The sequence below is a fragment of the Ctenopharyngodon idella genome, chromosome 5, assembly GCF_019924925.1.
Source record: "Ctenopharyngodon idella isolate HZGC_01 chromosome 5, HZGC01, whole genome shotgun sequence".
Lineage (NCBI taxonomy): Eukaryota > Metazoa > Chordata > Actinopteri > Cypriniformes > Xenocyprididae > Ctenopharyngodon > Ctenopharyngodon idella.
The window spans coordinates 3,721,697-3,745,231 of NC_067224.1; the positions used below are offsets into that span (position 1 = coordinate 3,721,697).

Consider the following 23,535-nt stretch of genomic DNA (forward strand, 5'->3'; position numbering starts at 1 on the left):
GAGAGGCACACAATCCATGTTGCTTGAGGTCCAGTGTAAAGTTTCCACAGTCAGTGATGGTTTGGGGTGCCATGTCATCTGCTGGTGTTGGTCCACTGTGTTTTCTGAGGTCCAAGGTCAACGCAGCCGTATACCAGGAAGTTTTAGAGCACTTCATGCTTCCTGCTGCTGACCAACTTTATGAAGATGCAGATTTCATTTTCCAACAGGACTTGGCACCTGCACACAGTGCCAAAGCTACCAGTACCTGGTTTAAGGACCATGGTATCCCTGTTCTTAATTGGCCAGCAAACTCGCCTGACCTTAACCCCATAGAAAATCTATGGGGTATTGTGAAGAGGAAGATGCGATTTGCCAGACCCAACAGTGCAGAAGAGCTGAAGGCCACTATCAGAGCAAACTGGGCTCTTATAACACCTGAGCAGTGCCACAGACTGATCGACTCCATGCCACGCCGCATTGCTGCAGTAATTCAGGCAAAACGAGCCCCAACTAAGTATTGAGTGCTGTACATGCTCATACTTTTCATGTTCATACTTTTCAGTTGGCCAAGATTTCTAAAAATCCTTTCTTTGTATTGGTCTTAAGTAGTATTCTAATTTTCTGAGATACAGAATTTGGGATTTTCCTTAGTTGTCAGTTATAATCATCAAAATTAAAAGAAATAAACATTTGAAATATAACAGTCTGTGTGTAATGAATGAATATAATATACAAGTTTCACATTTTGAATGGAATTAGTGACATAAATAAATCAACTTTTTTATGATATTCTAATTATAAAACCAGCACCTGTATATTATACTCAATCAGTTATCAGTTATTTTAGGCACATTTGAAAATGGTAATGAAGTAATGATAAACTAACTATTCGACAATTCATAAAACAATTAGGGTTGTAAAAACTGCAATACAGAAAGTAGCAAACTGGGTTCTGTTTTCCACCATAAGTTTTAAGTACAGTGTAAATAACTGTTCTTTAATTAACTTATATTTTAAGCCATGTGTCAGTCCCATTTGTTATTCTTCATGGCAATACATTTGTTTGTAAACCACTTTAATTTATATAGGGTTTTTTCATAATTATTTTCTTGAAAAACTGCCATGTTATTAATCTCAGTTATATATTGTCATCTCCAGGTTATACTGGACGACTGATTGTTTTCACAAATCAGTGTTGATCTGTTTTCAGTGGCAGTTTAGCTGCAGTACTGTCAGAGGAGTGAGGACAGGACTCTCTCTCTAAGATGAGTCTCTCAGAGAAACAGAGGTAAGACTGCTGAAGTTTCAGATATTTCCTTGAAGAACACAACTTGAATTAAATCTCAGCTGCTGTATTGCTTTCACAGCAGAAATTATTATTATAATAAATAACATAATCATATTATAATAAATTATTATTATTATAAATATTTTTCTCAGGGTAATATAACAGTAGTGTAGCATTAAAAGTTTTAAGTAGTGTTATAAATGTACACATTTTAAACATTAAAATATATAAAAGAAGTGTCTAAATTTATCATAACTATTGTGCAAATGCCACAGTCAGTCAGTCAGTGTTTTTTCCCCTTTGCCTACTGTGTCAGTAGTGTAAGATCAGGCTCAGATGTGTCCAGCTCTGTGTCTGTGAAGAGTGACCGTTCAAAAGATGACGGACCAAACTTCAGTGAGAAAACACCACCATCTGTCAAAAGGTACTTCATGGGTTGTACATCATAGCATTTTAATCCACAGTGGTATGTGAAAGAACTTAAATGAATGAATCAAAAAAGAAATCACTGAAGACAATGTCCGGTAACTTTTATTGAACTCATTCTGGAGCTTTTTTCGTCATGTTAACAGGTTTGAGCGTTTACACCGCATGCGGATGAGTCCAGTGATGCGATCCAGGAGCGGTGTGTCTGCAGCAGTGCTTATTTAGAAACATATTGATGTATTCTCCGGTGTTAGCGTTGGTTTATAAATGATTTACCTTACAAATCTGGTGAAATGGCACACATTGCATTCCTAGATGAACGTTATAATTAACCCGAACTCGCAAAATATACACAAAATATTACGTCTGAGACGCTCCACGCATGTAAATGATAACAGTTCATGTGAAACAGAATTTTGAGATGCACGTAACCAGCACGCGTGTAAATAATTAAAGAGCATTTATATAAACACGTAACACTTATAATTTTGAATTGAATCACAGCCTTTGTGAATTCTCAATAGCACTATGCTTAATTGTGATAGATAAATGTTTTAATGTATCGTTTAGCCTCACAAAATGATCTAATAATGCAAGGCCATAACCACCATAACCCCACAATAATTAGAAATGGCCAATTTCCTTATTTAGAATTTCGCCATTTTTAATTGAAAATATGCTGTTACATGATCCATGTCATTCATAACTGAATGTGATAAGACAAGAAACTTCTTGCCTTTCTTGTCTTGTGTGTCTTGTCTCTCGCATTTCTTGAAAGGTTGAACATACAATTATGAGCAAATATGTGCATATTTTAATGAAAATATATTAAATATTGCAAATAGTTTAAAGGGTCATGAAACCCTAAACTAAATTTGTATGTGTGTTGAACATCATTGAATACAATGTTAGCATCTGTTAGATTTAATTGTAGGGGGAAAGTGGTTAATTTTGAGATTTTTTTTTTTTTTTTTTTTTTTTTTTTTGTCTTTCGGGTTTAAAATCTACACCATGCCCACGTCACAGGCTGTGACGTGGCGGTGCACTATAACCACTTCGATGACCCGTCGGTGTCTCATAATTATTAATGAGACAGAGTTTTCTTATCCTATGAGAAGACACCGTCTCTTAATTATTCAGGACACCACGTGATTCTTTCAAATGACAGACATGTCAAACTGTTAGATCGTGCAGTAGATGAGAGAGGCGTTCATGGGTCTTAAGTGCTTGTTTATGTGGTGTAAAAGTTCGGGTGTGTTGCATGGCTTTCCCCGCGATGCTGCCAGGGCAAGACTGCCTGCGGGCGGTTGGTTGGCCATCAACTACCGACACATCAAAACTGTTTGTGTTTAGCAAGCATTTTTCTTGAGAGAGCTATGAGAACGGGAGAAAGGTGGACTTCGGCCTTATTCATCCTCTGACAGGCACTTCAAACAGTGAGATCGCATACAATAAGCTAGAGATGCATTAATGGATCAAAAACGAGTGTTTGTTTTTGCTTTGTAAGAGTTTCTGCGTCGCAGTTCTCTTCAGTATCTGTGTCTTCGACACAAACGCGATTCATCCACACTGAGTGTAACCGTTCTTTACAGCTCTTTAACTGATCAAACAGCTTATAAAAATGCCGCAAAATAAGTCTCAGAAGTTATCAAAGATGCAACAGCGTGTTCGTATTCGATGCAGAGAACAAAATGCGAATGGCTGTGCATTTATTTGTGTATTAAATTATATCAAATCCCATGTTGTGTTGCATGTAATAGTAATTTGCAGCGTGCATTTGTTGGAAGCTTTATTTTAATGCTTTTAATGAGAGTGAAATAAAACTGTCTGAATCAGAAGCCGTTGCTGTGTTGTCAGGCTCCCCTCATCCTCCTCCACTCCGCAGCTTAACCACGCCCACTTCTGTAGCATTTTTTCAAAACTGTGGTGAGAACTGACTGCTGCTGAAACAGGGGGTTTCATGACCCTTTAAACTGATTACTTCACAACTAGGCTACAATTAAACCTAGAACTGCTTTTTTTTATCATTCTTTTTCTTTATTTATTAACTTCAAAATATTGTTGGTCCCCCCAATGTTCAAGACATGGTTACGGCCTTGTAATAATGCAGTTCATGGAGTGCGCTGCTTCTGGTATTTTGCTGGTTAATCAACATGGGCAGACTGCAGTCAAGGATTTTTTTTTAAATCAAGTACTCAAATTGAACTGAGGAATTGTGACAGTCCTTCTCCACTGCAAATAGGAATATGTGTGAACCTGATGTATGTACAGCTATGTTAGCATTGTACGATAGCATCGTGGGCACTACTCCGATATATAATGCGGTTGCGTCCCGAGTTCGAGTCCCGTCTCACAGACCCTTCCTGATCCTGTCCTCCTCCTTCCCCCTCACTTTGCATCATATAACATTTTTTTAATAATACTTAAGTATTTCCTAAAATGTTTTTTTTTTTCTCGCTGTTCTTTGTGTCATTAGTGTAAGATCAGGCTCACATGTGTCCAGCTCTGTGTCTGTGAAGAGTGACCGATCAAAAGATGATGGACCAAACTTCAATGAGAAAATACCACCATCTGCCAATAGGTATTTCATGTGTTTCTTCATTTTGGTCACAAACAGAAAGTTTATCATTGAATGTTTATTATGGAACTTTTTTTAATTTATTTTTTTTAGTTCAAATATTTATATAAACTCTGAAATATTTATCAGGTCATTTACAGATATATGCTTTCTTTTTCTTTTTTCTAAAAATGTTTACAAGAATTCTCTGTAATATTTTGCCTGGAAATACAGTACTTTATTCTATTTATTTGCTTACAGGCTTCAATGGGAAACATTAGATTCAGACTTCCACCCTCGAAGAAACCGCAACAATTTCAAGGACAAACTCCTAGATGTCTTCCAGGTATGAAAACAAATTTTCACAAGTGTTTTATATTTATAAATATATGTTACTGATTATATTGATAACAAAAATTTATATTTTTTGTCAAAAATTACATCTAGTTAATGTTTTTTCTTTTACCTGGATTTTTTTTTTATTCAATATATTTAATTGTAATAAATAGCTTTGGCCAAATATGAATGTACAATTTGGTTTAAATTGTGCTTTTTTTTTTTTTTTTTTTTTTTCTTGTGTTGTTTGTAGGATCTTGAGAGCAAAATAATCAAATTCCTTAAGGATGAGCTGGAAAAGTTTAAGAAAATATTACAAAAAGAGAACACACAAAACTTTGTGAAGGACTTTAATGATAATAGATGCAGTATCAAAGAAGCAGCTCTTGATCTCACACTACACTACCTGAGAGATATGAAGCAAGATGAAGCAGCTGATACTCTAGAAGGTAAGAGACTCACAACCATCTGTCAGATTGTATTAATGTAAGAGAAAAAATGACCTAACTGTTTTTTTTTTTTTTTTTTTTTTTTTTTTTTTGTTCCTGTGTTTAGATGAACTGGTCTTCATTCATCATCTAAAATATGGCCTAAAGAAGAAGTATCAATGTGTGTTTGAAGGAATTGCAAAGCAAGGTGACTCCACACTTCTGAATAACATCTACACAGATCTCTATATCACACAGGGTGGCAGTGAACGGGTCAATACGGAACATGAGGTAAGACAGATTGAAGTTGCTTCCAGACGTCATCAATCACAAGAGATACCAATTGAATGCACCAAGATGTTTGAAGCACCTGAACAAGACAAAGAGATCAGAACTGTACTGACAAAAGGAGTTGCTGGCATTGGAAAAACCATCTCTGTGCAAAAATTTGTTCTGGATTGGGCAGAAGGAAAAGAAAATCAAGATATCAGTTTCATATTTCCTCTTCCATTCAGAGAGATGAACTTAAAGGAGATAGAAAAATCAAGTTTGATGGATCTTATAACTCAGTTTTTCCCAGAGACAAAAGGACTGAACCTTACAAGAAGGAAAAATTTCAAAGTCCTGTTCATCCTTGATGGATTGGATGAATGTCGTCTTCCTCTGAAGTTTGATGGTAATGAGACGTGGCGTGATGTATCGTCACCAGCGTCACTGGATGTTATCCTAACGAACCTCATGAAGGGAAATCTGCTTCCTTCTGCTCTCATCTGGATCACCACCAGACCAGCAGCTGCCAGTAAGATTCCTCCTGACTGTATCGACCGGGTGACCGAGATACGAGGATTCAATGATGCACAAAAGGAGGAATACTTCAGAAAAAGATTCACTGATGAGAAAATGACCAACGTAATCTTTGATCATGTTAAAAAGTCCAAGAGCCTCTTTATCATGTGCCACATCCCAGTCTTTTGCTGGATTTCAGCCACTGTTCTCCAGAACATTTTGGAGGAGAAAATAAATAATGATCTGAAAAATAGTCATGCTGATGAAACCTCTATAACACTGCAGGAATCAAATACTGAAGACACTCCCAAGACTCTGACACAAATGTACGCACACTTTCTCCGCTTTCAGATTCAGCAGAGCCGCCGAAAGTATGATGGAGAATACAGACCAGATGTTTCCTTGGATAAAGACACCATACTTTCACTGGGGAAACTGGCATTTCAACAGCTTGAAAGAAGCAATGTGATCTTCTATGAATCAGACCTGGAAGCCTGTGGTATTGACGTCTATAAGGCATCAGTGTGTTCAGGCATGTGTACCCAGATCTTTAAGGAGGAAACAGGGATCACACTTGGTACCATGTACTGCTTTGTTCACTTGAGCATTCAAGAGTTTATTGCAGCCCTTTATGCACATCTGTTTTTAGACATCAACAAGAAAAGTGTGTTTGTTCAGGAGTCTACAGAACAGGAATACAAAAATGAAACCATGATTGATGTGCTCAAGACTGCAGTGGACAAGGCTCTCAAAAGTGACAATGGACATCTAGATCTTTTCCTTCGCTTCTTCCTCAGTCTTTCACTCCAGTCCAATCGGCGACTCTTACAAGGTCTGTTGACACAGCAAGATGGCTATGACCAGAGCAAAAAGGAAATAGTTCAGTACATCAAACAGAAATTAGAAGGTAATCTGTCTCCAGAGAGATCCATCAATCTGTTCTACTGTCTGAATGAACTGAATGATCAAACTCTGGTGAAAGAGATTCAGACTCAGCTTAGAGAAGGAAGTCTCTCATTTGCTGACCTTTCACCAGCCCAGTGGTCTGCTTTGGTCTTTGTGTTGTTGACATCAGAGAAAGAGCTAGAGGAGTTTGAGCTTCAGAAATTCAAGAAATCAGACGAGTGTCTCATTAGATTACTGGCAGTCATCAAAACCTCCAAAAGAGCTCTGTAAGTCATTTAGTACATTTACTGTTCATGTAAAAATAATGTTAACTAAATGTAATATTTGTATACAGTAAAATGTATTGAATGTGTTCTGTGATTTGATTTATTTCCCTTGTAGGCTAAATGATTCTAACCTAACAGACAGAAGTTGTTCAGCTCTGGCTACAATTCTTGGATCAGATACAGAGTTGATAGAGCTGAACATGAACAATAATAATCTACAGGATTCAGGACTGAAGCTGCTCTGCACTGGACTGAAGAATATAAAGTGTAAATTGGAGAGACTGAAGTAAGTTGTGTAACAACAGACAAACGATTTTTGTCTGTTTTTGCTTTTCAACTAACTTTGAATTAAGTTATACAATGACCAAAATATATTGTACTTTAGAAATGTACATTGTTCAAGTGGTTGTTAGAGTAGCTGATTAATCAGTGTGTTACTCTTTCATTCCTGTTGTAGACTTTCAGACTGCAGTATCACAGAAGAAGGATACAAAGCTTTGGCTTCAGCTCTGAGATCAAACCCTTCACACCTGATAGAGCTGGATCTCACAGGAAATGATCCTGGACAATCAGGAGTGAAGGAGCTAACTGATTTACTACAGGATGGACGCTGTACTTACATCAGGTGATATAAGTCTTCAACAGTTTCAGAAAAGGCCACATGTGAAATCAGCTGCATGAAACTAACAAAAGGGATAAAATGGACCAGTGCACAATTGGAATAACAGGAAAATAAATCTACCAAAATTCAAAAAATTCACAGACACTCAACAGACGCATTTATTTGGTTCAATAGAAGTTTGGGGACAAAACACATCATGTTACAATTTTGAGCAACTATGACAGTTTATTCTCTTGATATTTGGAATACCTTAATTCTCCAATGTTTAAATGTATTTCTCCTACTTAAGTAAAAGCAATTAACACTTCAATTTATAAAATAAAAATGGTCATTTAAATTTTTAATTAAGTTTTTTTCATTTTTCGAGCATTTTTCAACCAATTTCAGCTCCAGCTTCCACAGCGCTTGGACAGGGCATGCATAATTATTATGCAAGTCAATATTTTGATCATAATTTATTTCCAAGCATATTTTATAATTCCAAAGCATAACAAACTTAATAGCTACTATTATTTTATAGTCTATAGTCATTTATAAGTGATACATAATTGTTAACGAGGGCTGAAAGTGAAACTTTAGATGTGCATAATTATTCAGCATGTTTACTTTTACAGGTAAAATGTGCCAAAAAAGTCATTTACTGTACACCAAACATTTGACCATAAGTCAAAATTGATTAAATACCATTGAGAAGAATGCAACACTATAGAAATTGTAGTAGATATAGTTGTAGATGGCTGCAGGGAAGCACTTTCCACTCCCTAACATAGTTTTTTTTTTTTTTTTTTTCACACATTTTGCTTTTGAATGATCGGATTACTGTTATAACATTATAAAAAAAAGCTATTTTTTTTCTATTTTTGTATTGAAGTGTAAAGTATATATTTTGTAGGAAATATCACAAAGTCTCATGAAAAACAAAACAATTTTCTTCAATTTTTTTCCCAATTGTTGCCCTTGCTCCAGAAGTACAACGTGTCAGGTTCTCAGAGACATTGCTAAGGGTAAAGAAGGCTTTTTTAAAGGCTTTATATATAATCAGTTATATATAATATAATTCCATCTGGTCCTTATACTTTTGCAAAATGGATTTGACAGCGTCTTCTCAACTTGTTGACAAAACAAGCCAAACTCTTTCAGGTCTCAGCTACAGCAAAAGTGTTTGAGGGCAGGGCAAAGTAGATGTTGTTTGAGGGCAGCCAATGAAGACCATAGGCTAGCATTATGCAAATTTGTATCAGGAACTGAAATTGATGATGACCTGTTTTGGAAGATCAGTTCAGAATAGTATCTAACCAGAAACTACATAAGGATGGTGGAAGCACCTGCAAACGGCATAAAATTAAAAGAGGACTATCTATTTTTTCTAATTCCTGTAGGTTTTTGAAAAGTCCTGCTGCAGAGGAAGCGTGTGAGTATCTCACTGAAGTTCTGGGTAAAAGTCCATTTTTACTGACAGAACTGGATCTGAGTGAAGATAAATTAGGAGATCTGGATGGAGAGAAGAAAAAAGAGCATCTTGCTCTTTTGATGGACTCTCATAGCAAACTGGAGACAATCAAGTGAGTGAACATTATTTTATTCATGATAACTTATAATTATGAAAGACTTTCAGTCACATGTGTGAGCAGATATGAAGAGCTGTTGATGTGATGTTTGGTGTGCTGAATAATAAATAATGCTGTTTTTGTGTTTAGGCTGAATAATTGTGTGCTGACAGAGAAAAGCTGTTCAGTTCTAGCTACTGTTCTCTCCTCCAAAACGATACTGAAAGAGCTGAACCTGAACAACAGCCGTCTGCTCGATTCAGGTGTCAAACAGATCTCTGAGGGACTAAAGAATCCTGTGTGTGAGCTGAAGATACTCAAGTGAGTACATTTCACCATCAGATACCATCTGACCATGACAGCAATCACAGGAATATTACGTATTATTTTAAGACCACAACTAGCAATTTTATTATTATTATTATTATTATTATTATTATTATTAACTGAAATGGTACAGTTAAGAAATAATGAAAAGAATCAAAAACGTCTCGGTTACAAAGGTAACCCTCGTTCCCTGAAGGAGGGAACGGAGACTTACGTCGAACGTGACCGACTGAATGGGAACTGCCAGTAGATGGTGGTAAATGTCTAAATGAGCAAGTCATTAGCTGCGTCTCAATTCAATTTTTTAAACTTTGCCACTATCCTAGGTTTGCCCATTTGTCAATAAGGGTTTATTAATCATTTAAAAATACAGAAAAAAAACAGGATTATCACTTATTCTTTTATTTTAATAAGTACATGCCAGAATAAGTATGTTGTTTAATTGTTTTGCATAAATATAAGTGTTGCGTAATACATAAGTGTTATAAGTGACTATCTTTATGAATGGACCACTAAATCATTGATTCACCTGATTGATTTGCTCAAATCTTGAATTTATTTAGAAATGTAACAATGTTATGAGTCTTTATAGGTAATATTTTAATTGAAAAATCTAGCAAAAACAGACAATATCAGGACTAAAATAACAAAATATTAATTTCTTATTTAAATATTGTATAAAATCAATATATTCTAGAAAATTCTGATTTTTTTTTTATGTGATTCATGTCATGTGATGTTGTGCTTGTGTGATATTGCAGAACTAAATTAATACGAGACAAAAGCTCATTCAGCGTTGATTTTTAGGGACATTTTAACTGCATTCTATAGACTTTATCATGCAGTGAGTTGTTGCCTGCATCATGTTTTCTAATCAATAAACTGTATGAAATGTAAGATGACCTACTTATGTCTGGGGCAGGGCATGTGCATTAAATGTGTTAATTTTTAATCACGTTATTTTTCAAAAAGGTGTTAATTTAAATTTATCAAGTTGAATTGACAGGCATATACTTAAGAGTCTGTGACTGGATTATTATTACAGTGATTATTATTACATATTATTATACACCAAGGCATAACATTATGATAACCTTCCTAATATTGTGTTGGTCCCCCTTTTGCTGCCTGACCCGTTGAGGCATGAACTTCACTAGACCCCTGAAGGTGTGCTGTGGCATCTGGCATTAAAAAAGTTAGCAGCAGATCCTTTAAGTCCTGTAAGATGTGAGGTGGAGCCTCCATGGATTGGACTTGCTTGTTCAGCACATCCCACAGATGCTCGATTGGATTGAGATCTAGGGAATTTGGAGGCCACGTCAACACCTCAAACTCGTTGTTGTGCTCCTCAAACCATTCCTGAACCATTTTTGTGTTCCCCAGTTAAGCGACACACACGCCTCTGGCCTTCCACGTGATGTAAAAGAAAATGTTTTTCCTGCTTCTAACACATCAAATTTATGGACAAAATGTTCCCTTGCTGCCTAATATATCCACCCACTAACAGGTGCCGTGATGAAGAGTTAATCAGTGTTATTCACTTCACCTGTCAGTGGTCATAATGTTATGCCTGATCAGTGTTTGCCATTAGCGACTTGGCCAGGCAAAAAAATAAATAAATAAATAAATAAATAAATAAATATATATATATATCAAATTCATTGATGTAAATTAACTCTCCCCTCTTTAATCTTGAAATCAGAACATATCTGTTGCTTTCTGTGATGTGAACTGTGTGGGCAAGTGTTTATGCTAAGTCTGATCAACCAAGATGCATGAAGTACTAGGGTTGGGTAAAAATATTGTTTTTTTTTTTTGTTTGTTTTTTTAACTCTAACTGAATTACAGCATAAAAAAAAAACTGCTGAACTAACTACTTGAGAAGAATATTTCAAGTTTTTATTTTGTGTAGACTTTCAGACTGCAGTATCACAGAAGAAGGATATAAAGCTCTGGCTTCAGCTCTGAGATCAAACCCTTCACACCTGATAGAGCTGGATCTCACAGGAAATGATCCTGGACAATCAGGAGTGAAGGAGCTCACTGATTTACTACAAGATCCAAACTGTCAACTGAAGACCATCAGGTTATTAAAACCTTCAAATACTTAAACATATCTATCCATAGATGTGTAGTAAGCTGTAGGACACTATAGGGATGGTAGAGGATTATAAATTAAAGGAAGAGGAATAAAGGAATTGAAATTAATAGAAATAGCTGGCATATGTGGTTTACAGGGACATCTTCATAGGCATAATGGTTTTTATACTGTGCAAATTGTATATTTTATCCCCCCACACTAACCCTACCCCTAAACCTACTCTTCACACAAAACTTTCTGCATTTTTACATTTTCAAAAAGTATCATTCTGTATGATTTATAAGCTTGTTTCCTTATGGGGACCAAAAAATGTCCCCACAAGGACAAGAATTTTGGATATTACAATCTTTGTGGGATGTTTTGTCCTCATAAAGTAGGGAATACCAGGACCACACACACACATATATACACTACAGCAGCAGCACAAGATTACATTCATCTAGTAAATGTAATGTTTTCTGTTTTATTTCTGTAGTTATTTTGAACATATATTATTAATGTAATGTATGTTGTTTAAGTAGCCTATATGTTATATTGAGTATTGTAATATATATCTAAAATATAATATAATATAGTATAATATAATATAACAATATATCCATGGTGCGATTTTTTTTTTTTTTTTTTTTTTTTTTTTTTTTTTTTTTTTTGTGGGGGGGTGGGATGGATTTCCCCTCCTTCTGGTCTATGTATCCAGCCTCTGCTGAATTTTTTTTTTTTTTTTATCCCCAGTGGGGGGAAAAAATACCTCCCCCCCCCCCAAACAACAGAGCACATATAAATACCAAATATATATATATATATATATATTATATATTTTATATATATATATACACATATACATATACATATATACATACACAGTGGGTACGGAAAGTATTCAGACCCCCTTAAATTTTTCACTCTTTGTTATATTGCAGCCATTTGCTAAAATCATTTAAGTTCATTTTTTTCCCTCATTAATGTACACACAGCACCCCATATTGACAGAAAAACACAGAATTGTTGACATTTTTGCAGATTTATTAAAAAAGAAAAACTGAAATATCACATGGTCCTAAGTATTCAGACCCTTTGCTCAGTATTTAGTAGAAGCACCCTCTTGATCTAATACAGCCATGAGTCTTTTTGGGAAAGATGCAACAAGTTTTTCACACCTGGATTTGGGGATCCTCTGCCATTCCTCCTTGCAGATCCTCTCCAGTTCTGTCAGGTTGGATGGTAAACGTTGGTGGACAGCCATTTTTAGGTCTCTCCAGAGATGCTCAATTGGGTTTAAGTCAGGGCTCTGGCTGGGCCATTCAAGAACAGTCACGGAGTTGTTGTGAGCCCACTCCTTCGTTATTTTAGCTGTGTGCTTAGGGTCATTGTCTTGTTGGAAGGTAAACCTTCAGCCCAGTCTGAGGTCCTGAGCACTCTGGAGAAGATTTTCGTCCAGGATATTCTCACCATCTTAGCAAACTCCATGCGGGCTTTCATGTGTCTTGCACTGAGGAGAGGCTTCCGTCGGGCCACTCTGCCATAAAGCCCCGACTGGTGGAGGGCTACAGTGATGGTTGACTTTCTACAACTTTCTCCCATCTCCCGACTGCATCTCTGGAGCTCAGCCACAGTGATCTTTGGGTTCTTCTTTACCTCTCTCACCAAGGCTCTTCTCCCCCGATAGCTCAGTTTGGCCGGACGGCCAGCTCTAGGAAGGGTTCTGGTCGTCCCAAACGTCTTCCATTTAAGGATTATGGAGGCCACTGTGCTCTTAGGAACCTTAAGTGCAGCAGAATTTTTTTTGTAACCTTAGCCAGATCTGTGCCTTGCCACAATTCTGTCTCTGAGCTCTTCAGGCAGTTCCTTTAACCTCATGATTCTCATTTGCTCTGACATGCACTGTGAGCCGTAAGGTCTTATATAGACAGGGGTGTGGCTTTCCTAATCAAGTCCAATCAGTATAATCAAACACAGCTGGACTCAAATGAAGATGTAGAACCATCTCAAGGATGATCAGAAGAAATGGACAGCACCTGAGTTAAATATATGAGTGTCACAGCAAAGGGTCTGAATACTTAGGACCATGTGATATTTCAGTTTTTCTTTAATAAATCTGCAAAAATGTCAACAATTCTGTGTTTTTCTGTCAATATGGAGTGCTGTGTGTACATTAATGAGGAAAAAAATGAACTTAAATGATTTTAGCAAATGGCTGCAATATAACAAAGAGTGAAAAATTTAAGGGGGTCTGAATACTTTCCGTACCCACTGTATATATATAAATCGCCAAGTAAAACACAGCAACATGACATTACAAACAATAAAATCAAAAATGGATTTTAACTGTGAGCACTCCCTCTGAATAGAAACCGTCTGAGATTCATGATCCTGGTTCACATGCTTCAATCCATGCAGAGCTTTTCAGAAAGTCAGTGCGCGCCATTAATCTGTTTCAGAGTGGCAGTATGATATTAATGATCGACGAATATTGATTTTTTTTTAATTTTTTTTTTTTAGAACTGATACTGATAATTTGTGTGTTTGTGTGCCCGATAACCGATATGCAGAACCGATATTTATTTACTGTTATACTTCTGTTTTTGACACGATTACAACACCACTGAACTGAACAAACCATTTTATTTATAACAATCACTCCCTCCTTCATAGAAAACAAAACAAATCTTATTTAAAAAGCATCAGCAGCAACACTAATGTAAACAATAAGCAAAATAAATGTAGAATGTCTAATGTTTAACAAATGGAGAAAATAAATTAAAAACAGGAGTCATATCAACTTTGCAGAAATGCAATACTTCATTTTAAACTACAGTTTTAGTAGATTTATAAGCTGTTTAATAGGCTAAAGAGTGAAGAATAATTCGCTGGATAATGTTAAATAACTGAATAATATTCTCTGGAATTTCTCAACTGGTATGTTATATCAGAATTATTCATAATGTTTTTGTCAGCAGATATTTCATAATCTAGAATGACAAAGTGCTGTTTTATTTATGCATTTACACTGAATTATACTCAAACTGCGGAATAAATAATTAATTTGAGTTGTTTACTTGAATGTTTATTAGTGAATTAATGGTTATATAGTAAATGTTTTTATAATTACGGTGTTTTAAACAAGTGAATCTTGTTAAAAGTTACCTGCGGTGACCATGCTGGAGCATTTCCTAAGCATCAACCCGCTGAGTGAACCACAAAATGCAGACGACTTTACGAGACTAATGATGAGCATAGACAACAGAGAGAGAATTAAATTCAGCGCTTTTATTTCCAACATGTGCTCATTCATGGCTGTATTATTTAATTCGTGCAAAGTTACATCTTTATTGGGACAGGACTTGACGGGTTATCTTACGTGACTCCGTGAGCTTGTCTCTATTTTTTAGAGACAAGCTGCATAAACTAGCTACATTTCAGGTGTTTATGTAACGCATCTAATTTGTGCATTAATAGCTGTTATATTAAATAAAGTTTACTAATTACAGCAAAGCTGGTAAGTATACTTTACCGCCGTTGTCTCGTCTCCCCTCAGATGCGCTGTAATGCTGATCCTATGCGCAATTCTCAAAACACCCACAAGATGGTGCCGTTTATCTGTAAATCCGATATTACAAAACCAATATTCGATTATGGTAAAATGCTTAAATATCGGGGAAAATATCGGTAAATCAATATATCGGTCGATCTCTAATATTAATACAATGTTTCTGCTCAAAACTCACTCTCTTGTGACCAAATGCAGATATTATCTGATGCATAAATGTATTATGATACAGAACGCAGAAGTTTACGTCACCGTAAGGTTGGAATTAATGATCACGCAATATTGACTGATGGATCGGCAGAAAATCGTCTTTCTTGCGAGTCACGGTTCTATTCTATCTAAATAAATATGAGGTAAATGTATGAATACATATTTCTTCAGATGTGTGCATATTTGGACTAAAACTTTGTATGTTGTGTAGCAAATCATTGTGATTAAATAAAAGGTGTTATCAGCTCTGGCTGAAGCTCTGGGCTTCTAGACGTCGGGGGTACTGACGTATCAGTCTCCAAAGAGGCAATCAGCTCATCAGTCTTTTATACCCCTGTTGATTACCATGGACATATGTTCATTCTTGATTGATGTAAGTGTAAAATTTCCCCAAATTTCCAAGATCCCAGTCTGCCTTTTCATGTCCTTAAACTCCAGTAAACTCAACCAAGATGGCTGATGTCCTTATAGGAATAGAACCACAGAAGAACCAGGAAAAAAATAAAATAAAAAAATAAATAAATATATATATATATATATATATATATAGACAGAGAGAGAGAGAGAAATATATAGTCTATATATTGAATTATTACTTATACAGCAGTTACATGAAACTCTTTGAATTTCATTTTGTTTTAATTCTACTTCCTCTAATGCAAATTCATATTACAATTCTCTCTTCTCTTTATTGCCCTCAAATTCAACAGTTGATTCAGCACATACTAAATTTCTCTAAAGTTCTCATTTATTCCATGTAGGTTTCTGAAAAGTCCTGCTGCAGAGGAAGTGTGTGAGTATCTCACTGAAGTTCTGGGTAAAAGTCCATTATTACTGACAGAACTGGATCTGAGTGAAGATAAATTAGGAGCTCTGGATGGAGAGAAGCTCTCTGCTCTTTTGATGGACTCTCATTGCAAACTGGAGACAATCAAGTGAGTGAACATTATTTTATTCAGGATAACTTATAATTATGAAAGACTTTCAGTCACATGTGTGAGCAGATATGAAGAGCTGTTGATGTGATATGTGGTGAATATGTGCTGAATAATAAATAATGCTGTTTTTGTGTTTAGGCTAAATAATTGTGAGCTGACAGAGAAAAGCTGTTCAGTTCTAGCTACTGTTCTCTCCTCCAAAACCATTCTAAAAGAGCTGAACCTGAACAACAGCCGTCTGCTGAACTTAGGAGTCAAACAGATCTGTGAGGGATTGAAGAATCCTGTGTGTGAGCTGAAGATACTCAAGTGTGTACATAAACAACTATATAATAATATTGTGTTCTAAATCTAGGAAGAATGTAATTTTGAGACAAGAACTCTAACCACACATATGCAAAAATCACAGATTCCTGGTGACCATTAACTAATTATAATTAATTACTCAACTTGGAAATGAGCCTATAATTGTTTATCTCCATATCTGAAAATGTATTCAGATTTAGTAATTCAGTCTATTGTGCAGTAATTGACTGTTCGCAAAGACCCGCCCCCTTTAGTTACTGTTGCTACGTCCGACAAGCCATGCCGATCTCTCGCCACACATCATGTTCTCAAGCAGTGAAAAATACATTGTGGAGCAAAGAGGACACTGACAATGCGTCAACAGACAAGACAGAGCAGGTTACTTTTGATATAAAACAAAGTCTCAAATTTCAAATTTTGTCATTTTTAAAAAAATGTAAACAATAAATACCTTTTGTGACTCTTTAATGTGTCATGACAAATCGCTGTAGCGCCTCAGTTCAAGCGCAGCTCGTGAATCGATCATCTCTTCCTACTAGTTCATTTATAGCATCAAATAAACATTAATGAACATCATAAGGAATGTTGCTTCAATCGCGGAAAGACGTCAGTACACAACATTTTTCAAGTTCAAGTCCACCGACGTTAATCTGCTAACTCCCCTGACTGCTTTGTCAGACAAAATGGCGGATTCGGCGTTATGATTGGTTAGATTGCCTGTCAATCAAACTCCTGGCGAAAGGGTCAATTAATTTGAATCACAATGTTAAATTAAATTAAAGTTTTAATTTTTTGTAGACTTTCAGACTGCAGTATCACAGAAGAAGGATATAAAGCTCTGGCTTCAGCTCTGAGATCAAACCCTTCACACCTGATAGAGCTGGATCTCACAGGAAATTATCCTGGACAATCAGGAGTGAAGGAGCTCAGTGATTTACTACAGGATCAGAACTGTCAACTAAAACTGAGGTTAGTCTTATTGAAATAATAAAATGCAGTAGTCTTAATAAACTTTAGCTGGGGGAAAAAAATGACCATTTAGAATTGTCAGTTTATTATATTGACTATTTAGAAGTGTAAATGTGTGAATATATAGAATAGTCATACTTTTACACTTACCTACATCAACAATCATTTATAAACAATCAAAACTTTTTAAAACAATCTTTAGATTTCCATCTCTCCCTTTTTGTTACCTTACCATGAAATAAAACAATGATTTGCCAAAAGATTACAAAAGTTTTAATTCTTGATTTTTTTTTTTTTTTATCATTTAAAAAAAAATTAGCAAGTTGAGTTTAATAGTTCATTTAGGTTATAATTGTGGTAAAATATAATTGTGCATTTATATAAAGACAACGGAAAGGCAGATTTCTACAAAAGTGTTTTTTAATTGTCTCATACATGTGTAGTACGTGTACTGCAAATATTGTTGCTCTTTTGATAAAATGACTTATAAAATCTGCTCATTGAGTAAATGTAATCAAGTAGACCATTCTTCAGCATTTTAAGGTAGCTCTGCAAAGTACAGTTGTGAAAATAAATCATTATAACACTGGAAATATTAGTTTACCTCTACTGTCTGCAGGTTTTTGAGTCCTGCTGCAGATGAAGCCTGTCAGTATGTGAGAGGAATTGTGGGTGAAAACCCATTACTAGTCAAAAACCTGGATCTGAGTAAACATAAACTAGGGGAGACACGAGTGAATCAGATCGCTGCTCTACTGCAGGATAAACACTGTCAACTCAACAAACTCCAGTGAGTATTGTTTTCATTTGTTGTCATACTTTTTTTTTATTACTAAAGCATACTAGTAAAATGACAGACACAAACAAAGCATAAAAATTAGTCACAGTGATTCACTGCAAAATATACAAATGACTATACATACATACCAAAACAAACATCTTGGGAAATGAGCACATGTATAGTCCCATATACACCTTCACTGAACACACCCACAACCTGACCCTTAAAAAAAGGAGAAACACATACTGGTGATATAAATGATTCCACAAACACTCCCACAACTGCAAACGTGTAGTGTAGTGACTTTTACAAGCTTCAGAATGTCCCTTAGTCACTTCTTGGGTCCACTCTGGAAATTTTAGACACTTTTTCTTGATTCCTTTGTTTTCCATTAAAATCAAGGAAAATGAAGTTGATCACAGTATGTTTAGTAATCTTGAATGTTACAATAATCCAAAATAAACTGATTTTAACCAAAATTTAAACTGTAAATTATAAGAGCACCAAATACTGTACATTGAAAAGGAGAAAAAAACAAAAATTAAACACCTGTGGCTTTATTTATCCAATGGTTCATCCTTTCGAGCAGGGGTCGGCAATTACACTGAACAAAATTATAAATGCAACACTTTTGTTTTTGCCCCCATTTTTCTCAAAGAACTGAACTCAAAGATATAAGACTTTTTCTATGTACACAAAAGGCCTATTTCTCTCAAATATTATTCACAAATCTGCCTAAATCTGTGTTAGTGAGCACTTCTCCTTTGCCGAGATAATTCATCCACCTCACAGGTGTGGCATATCAAGATGCTGATTAGACAGCATGATTATTGCACAGGTGTGCCTTAGGCTGGCCACAATAAAAGGCCACTCTAAAATGATCAGGTTGTTGATTGTGGCCTGTGGAATGTTGGTCCACTCCTCTTTAATGGCTGTGCGAAGTTGCTGGATATTGGCAGGAACTGGAACACGCTGTCGTATAAGCCGATCCAGAGCATCCCAAACATGCTCAATGGGTGACATGTCTGGTGAGTATGCTGGCCATGCAAAAACTGGGATGTTTCCAGCTTCCAGGAATTGTGTACAGATCCTTGCAACATGGAGCGATGCATTCTCATGCTGCAACATGAGGTGATGGTCATGGATGAATGGCACAACAATGGGCCTCAGGATCTCGTCACGGTATCTCTGTGCATTCAAAATGCCATCAATAAAATGCACCTGTGTTCGTTGTCCATAACATACGCCTGCCCATACCATAACCCCACCGCCACCATGGGCCACTCGATCCACAACGTTGACATCAGCAAACCGCTCACCCACACGACGCCATACACGCTGTCTTGCATCTACCCTGTACAGTGAAAACCGGGATTCATCCGTGAAGAGAACATCTCTCCAAAGTGCCAGACGGCATTGAATGTGAGCATTTGCCCACTTGCAGTCAGGTCAAGACCCTGATGAGGACGACGAGCATGCAGATGAGCTTCCCTGAGACAGTTTCTGACAGCTTCTGCAGAAATTCTTTGGTTATGCAAACCGATTGTTGCAGCAGCTGTCCGGGTGGCTGGTCTTAGACGATCTTGGAGGTGAAGATGCTGGATGTGGAGGTCCTGGGCTGGTGTGGTTACACGTGGTCTGCTGTTGTGAGGCTGGTTGGATGTACTGCCAGATTCTCTGAAATGCCTTTAGAGATGGCTTATGGTAGAGAAATAAACATTCAATTCACGGGAACAGCTCTGGTGGACATTCCTGCAGTCAGCATGCCAATTGCACGCTCCCTCAAAACTTGCGACATCTGTGGCATTGTGCTGTGTGATAAAACTGCACATTTTAGAGTGGCCTTTTATTGTGGCCAGCCTAAGGCACACCTGTGCAATAATCATGCTGTCAAATCAGCATCTTGATATGCCACACCTGTGAGGTGGATGGATTATCTCGGCAAAGGAGAAGTGCTCACTAACACAGATTTAGACAGATTTGTGAACAATATTTGAGAGAAATAGGCCTTTTGTGTACATAGAAAAAGTCTTAGATCTTTGAGTTCAGCTCATGAAAAATGGGGGCAAAAACAAGTGTTGCGTTTATAATTTTGTTCAGTGTAAGTTTGGCAAAAAAATTTCACCACTACATGGTGGGCCAGAACATAGTCAAAGGATAATTTAAATTAATTGACGAAAAACGCAACTAGAATTGCCTGTGACAGACTGTTACAGTGTCTTTTGTAACTGGTAGTGAGCTGTTACTCTGTGTTAAATCCTGTAGTAGGACAGTCATTAACAAAAATCCATATTTGTGTGGCAGTGTCCGGGTTTTACACTGGATAAATTAATAAAATGGAGTAGTGACCTGGCAAGTATCTTCATTCACCAACTTGCAACACAGACCGCCTTGCTAAAACACACATATGTGGGAGATGCGGAACGGATAAAAAATAACTAAAAAAAATAAAAGAGGACTGAATAAGCCCATTAATGGCATGTTTGAGTCATTCTCTTAACGAACTATGTTTTATTTCCTCTTTCCATATTGTGAATAATAAATGTGTCTCATTCTAATTTGCTTGTTACACAATGGAGCCTAACTTAATGTAATAATTATTTGATATAGCCTACTTTTACACTCAGAACTATTCCTTGGCATCCTCACGTACTAAACTGCATTTTTTTTTTTTTAATTGTTTGCCTGCTGGAGGTACGTTATTACATTGTGTGCAGTGTGATGTTATCAAATTGAAGCTAGCTGGTGAGAGAAAATGGCACTATCAAAGACTCTAAAGAGGAAAGTTGACAGCAAAAATAGGGCATACAAAGAAGAATGGAAAGACAACTATGCATTCATCCTACCTAGTTTTGTGAATGCAAAGCCGGTAAGTCTTATCTGCAACGAAGTTGTTGCTGTTTTCAAAGAATATAACACCGTGTCTACACTGGACGCGAGTGGCACGATGCGATGCGTCAAAAAAATAATAGAACCCATTATAATCAGTGATATTCTCTAAACTAAATGCGGCGTGGTGCGACGCAAATCACGCGACAACACATTCCCGACAGTAAATGGATTCCCCGTTCTGTTGCTGACGTAGTCCAAGTGCTTTGCAACGATCGTTTTTTCGCATTGTGTAGACAGGTTATAGCTATTGCAGCGCGATGCGACGCAAAAAAAGTTGCGTCTGGTGTAGACACGGTGATACTATTAGATGGCACCACGAGATGAAGATCTATTTCAGAACCAGCCACTATCAAAATAATCTGGCTGCAGGCACGGGCCAGATATTATTGCTGGTGGGCCAGTTTTGGCCCACGGGCTGCCTATTGCCGACCACTGCTTTAGAGTATGCACACAGACTCCAGAAAACATCCAAGTAATAAGAGAAAAAATATAAGAAATATGGAAAAAAACCTGAATGGCTCCTACACAACCTGAATAACTTTTAGCAACCCTCACCACTTAAAACTTACCACTTAAACTCTGTTGCAGAACGCATCAATTAGAAAACAACAGATTGTAAAAGTATCTTAAATCAGATGAACTCTACAGTGACCAAAACACAATAATTCTCAGTGATCACTGAATGTTGGCATCAGGTACTTTGTAAATTCTCCCTCTCCTGTTCATCATTAGGCTGCGTGATTGTGGTCTAACAGAGGAAAGCTGTTCAGCTCTCGCTACAGTCCTGAGATCAAACTCAAGACTAGAAGTGCTTGACATCAGCAACAATAATCTGCAGGATTCAGGAGTGAAGAAACTCCAGAAAGCATTAGAAAAAACAAACTGCACACTGAAGAAACTTGGGTAAGTTCAGTGAACCATTGTCTGATTTTAATAAAAACATTGTCTTTTGTTCAAAGTAAAAATTACCATAGTAAACTAAAGAGTAGCCAGAAGACAAAGATAAAATGCACTTGATTTTATTTATTTTAACACTAAGACACAATCAATTGATCAAATAAAAAATTATTATTGTATATTTTGTACTATTAATGATTATTTTCAAACCTATTTTCTCTAGACTTTCAGACTGCAGTATCACAGAAGAAGGATATAAAGCTCTGGCTTCAGCACTGAGATCAAACCCTTCACACCTGATAGAGCTGGATCTCACAAGAAAAGATCCTGGACAATCAGGAGTGAAGGAGCTCACTGATTTACTACAGGATCCAAACTGTCAACTAAAACTGAGGTAAGTGTTATTAAAGTAATAAAGTGCAGTTGTCTTAAACTTCAGCTGTAAAATTACTAGAATATTTGGCAAGGACACAATGAATTTAATTTGACTAATCCACGGCTGTGATGACAATTTTTAGCCTTATTCTTTGTTTCCCTAATTTGATTTTTTTTTTTTTTTTTTTTTTTTTTTAATGTAACATTTTGACTTTCAAAATAATTTGTTTAATTCATGTTTAAAGTAAAGGTGTAAAGTTAAAAATAACCTTTTACACTGTAAAAAGTAGTGTTAAAAGTAACTACAGCTTGTCACAAACAATAATTGTCTGTTTTTCTTATCAACTTGTTTCCTAATGCAGTGGACATTTAGGACAGAACTGAACTGAACCCGGCTTCATCTTCTTTTCTGCAGGTTTTTGAGTCCTGCTGCAGATGAAGCCTGTGAGTATGTGAGAGGAATTGTGGGTAAAAACCCATTACTCCTGAGAGAGCTGAATCTGAGTGAACGTGAACTAGGAGACACAGGAGTGAATCAGATCGCTGCTCTACTGAAGGATAAACACTGTAAACTCAACACACTGATGTGGGTATAAAATGTTATATGACTCTTAGTAATGTTACAGTAGTTGATATTCCTAATTTGAGTCAGATTCTGTTTATTTCTCTGCATCACACAGAGCCACATTAAAGTGATATATTAAAATGTAACAGGCAATTAAAAAGAAAAAGCTTTAAACAGTTCACCTGATCAGTTTGATCATGGGTCAGTAATTATTTCAATGACTGTTTTCTTCCAGAACTTAGAAAACTCTTCAAATATGTAACAGAGTATGAAATAGCTGGGCTATAAACACACAGATGTGTGCTAAACCACTAAAGCAAATGAACAACCTTTTCCAAAACTTGTTTGATTGTTTTCAGCTTTACATTTTCTCTTATGTGAATACATTTCCAGTGCAAAGCTGAATATTTTTTGACAATCACATGGAGTCTTTCTAAAATTAAACTGACTATATCTTTGATTTATAATTGTTTAGTCTACGTT

The 23,535-nt window shown here is 36.3% G+C and overlaps 2 protein-coding genes across 21 annotated transcripts in view; one reads left to right on the forward strand and one right to left on the reverse strand.

Annotated features, from left to right (window-relative positions):
* The window catches only part of tnfsf13 (TNF superfamily member 13), a 54,297-nt gene that overhangs the window by 6,495 nt on the left and 24,267 nt on the right, over positions 1-23,535 (reverse strand). The gene's annotated exons all lie outside the window — the stretch shown is intronic.
* Positions 1-23,535, forward strand: part of LOC127512475 (NACHT, LRR and PYD domains-containing protein 3-like) — a 33,775-nt gene that overhangs the window by 3,415 nt on the left and 6,825 nt on the right. For 6 of the 18 annotated variants that reach the window (XM_051893401.1, XM_051893400.1, XM_051893399.1 and 3 more), the window contains exons 2-19: positions 1,193-1,270; positions 1,587-1,694; positions 4,173-4,277; positions 4,515-4,599; positions 4,843-5,038; positions 5,145-6,975; positions 7,091-7,261; positions 7,433-7,600; positions 8,977-9,159; positions 9,295-9,465; positions 11,384-11,557; positions 16,091-16,264; positions 16,406-16,576; positions 17,372-17,542; positions 18,162-18,332; positions 21,948-22,118; positions 22,336-22,506; positions 22,903-23,073. In XM_051893401.1, the coding sequence (XP_051749361.1) occupies positions 1,248-1,270; positions 1,587-1,694; positions 4,173-4,277; positions 4,515-4,599; positions 4,843-5,038; positions 5,145-6,975; positions 7,091-7,261; positions 7,433-7,600; positions 8,977-9,159; positions 9,295-9,465; positions 11,384-11,557; positions 16,091-16,264; positions 16,406-16,576; positions 17,372-17,542; positions 18,162-18,332; positions 21,948-22,118; positions 22,336-22,506; positions 22,903-23,073 (4,415 nt within the window). In that variant the 5' untranslated portion in view covers positions 1,193-1,247. Of the gene's footprint in view, positions 1-791; positions 1,271-1,586; positions 1,695-4,172; positions 4,278-4,514; positions 4,600-4,842; positions 5,039-5,144; positions 6,976-7,090; positions 7,262-7,432; positions 7,601-8,976; positions 9,160-9,294; positions 9,466-11,383; positions 11,558-16,090; positions 16,265-16,405; positions 16,577-17,371; positions 17,543-18,161; positions 18,333-21,947; positions 22,119-22,335; positions 22,507-22,902; positions 23,074-23,535 lie in introns of those variants that run through there. The other 12 variants (XM_051893396.1, XM_051893397.1, XM_051893391.1 and 9 more) reach the window with 11 other exon arrangements.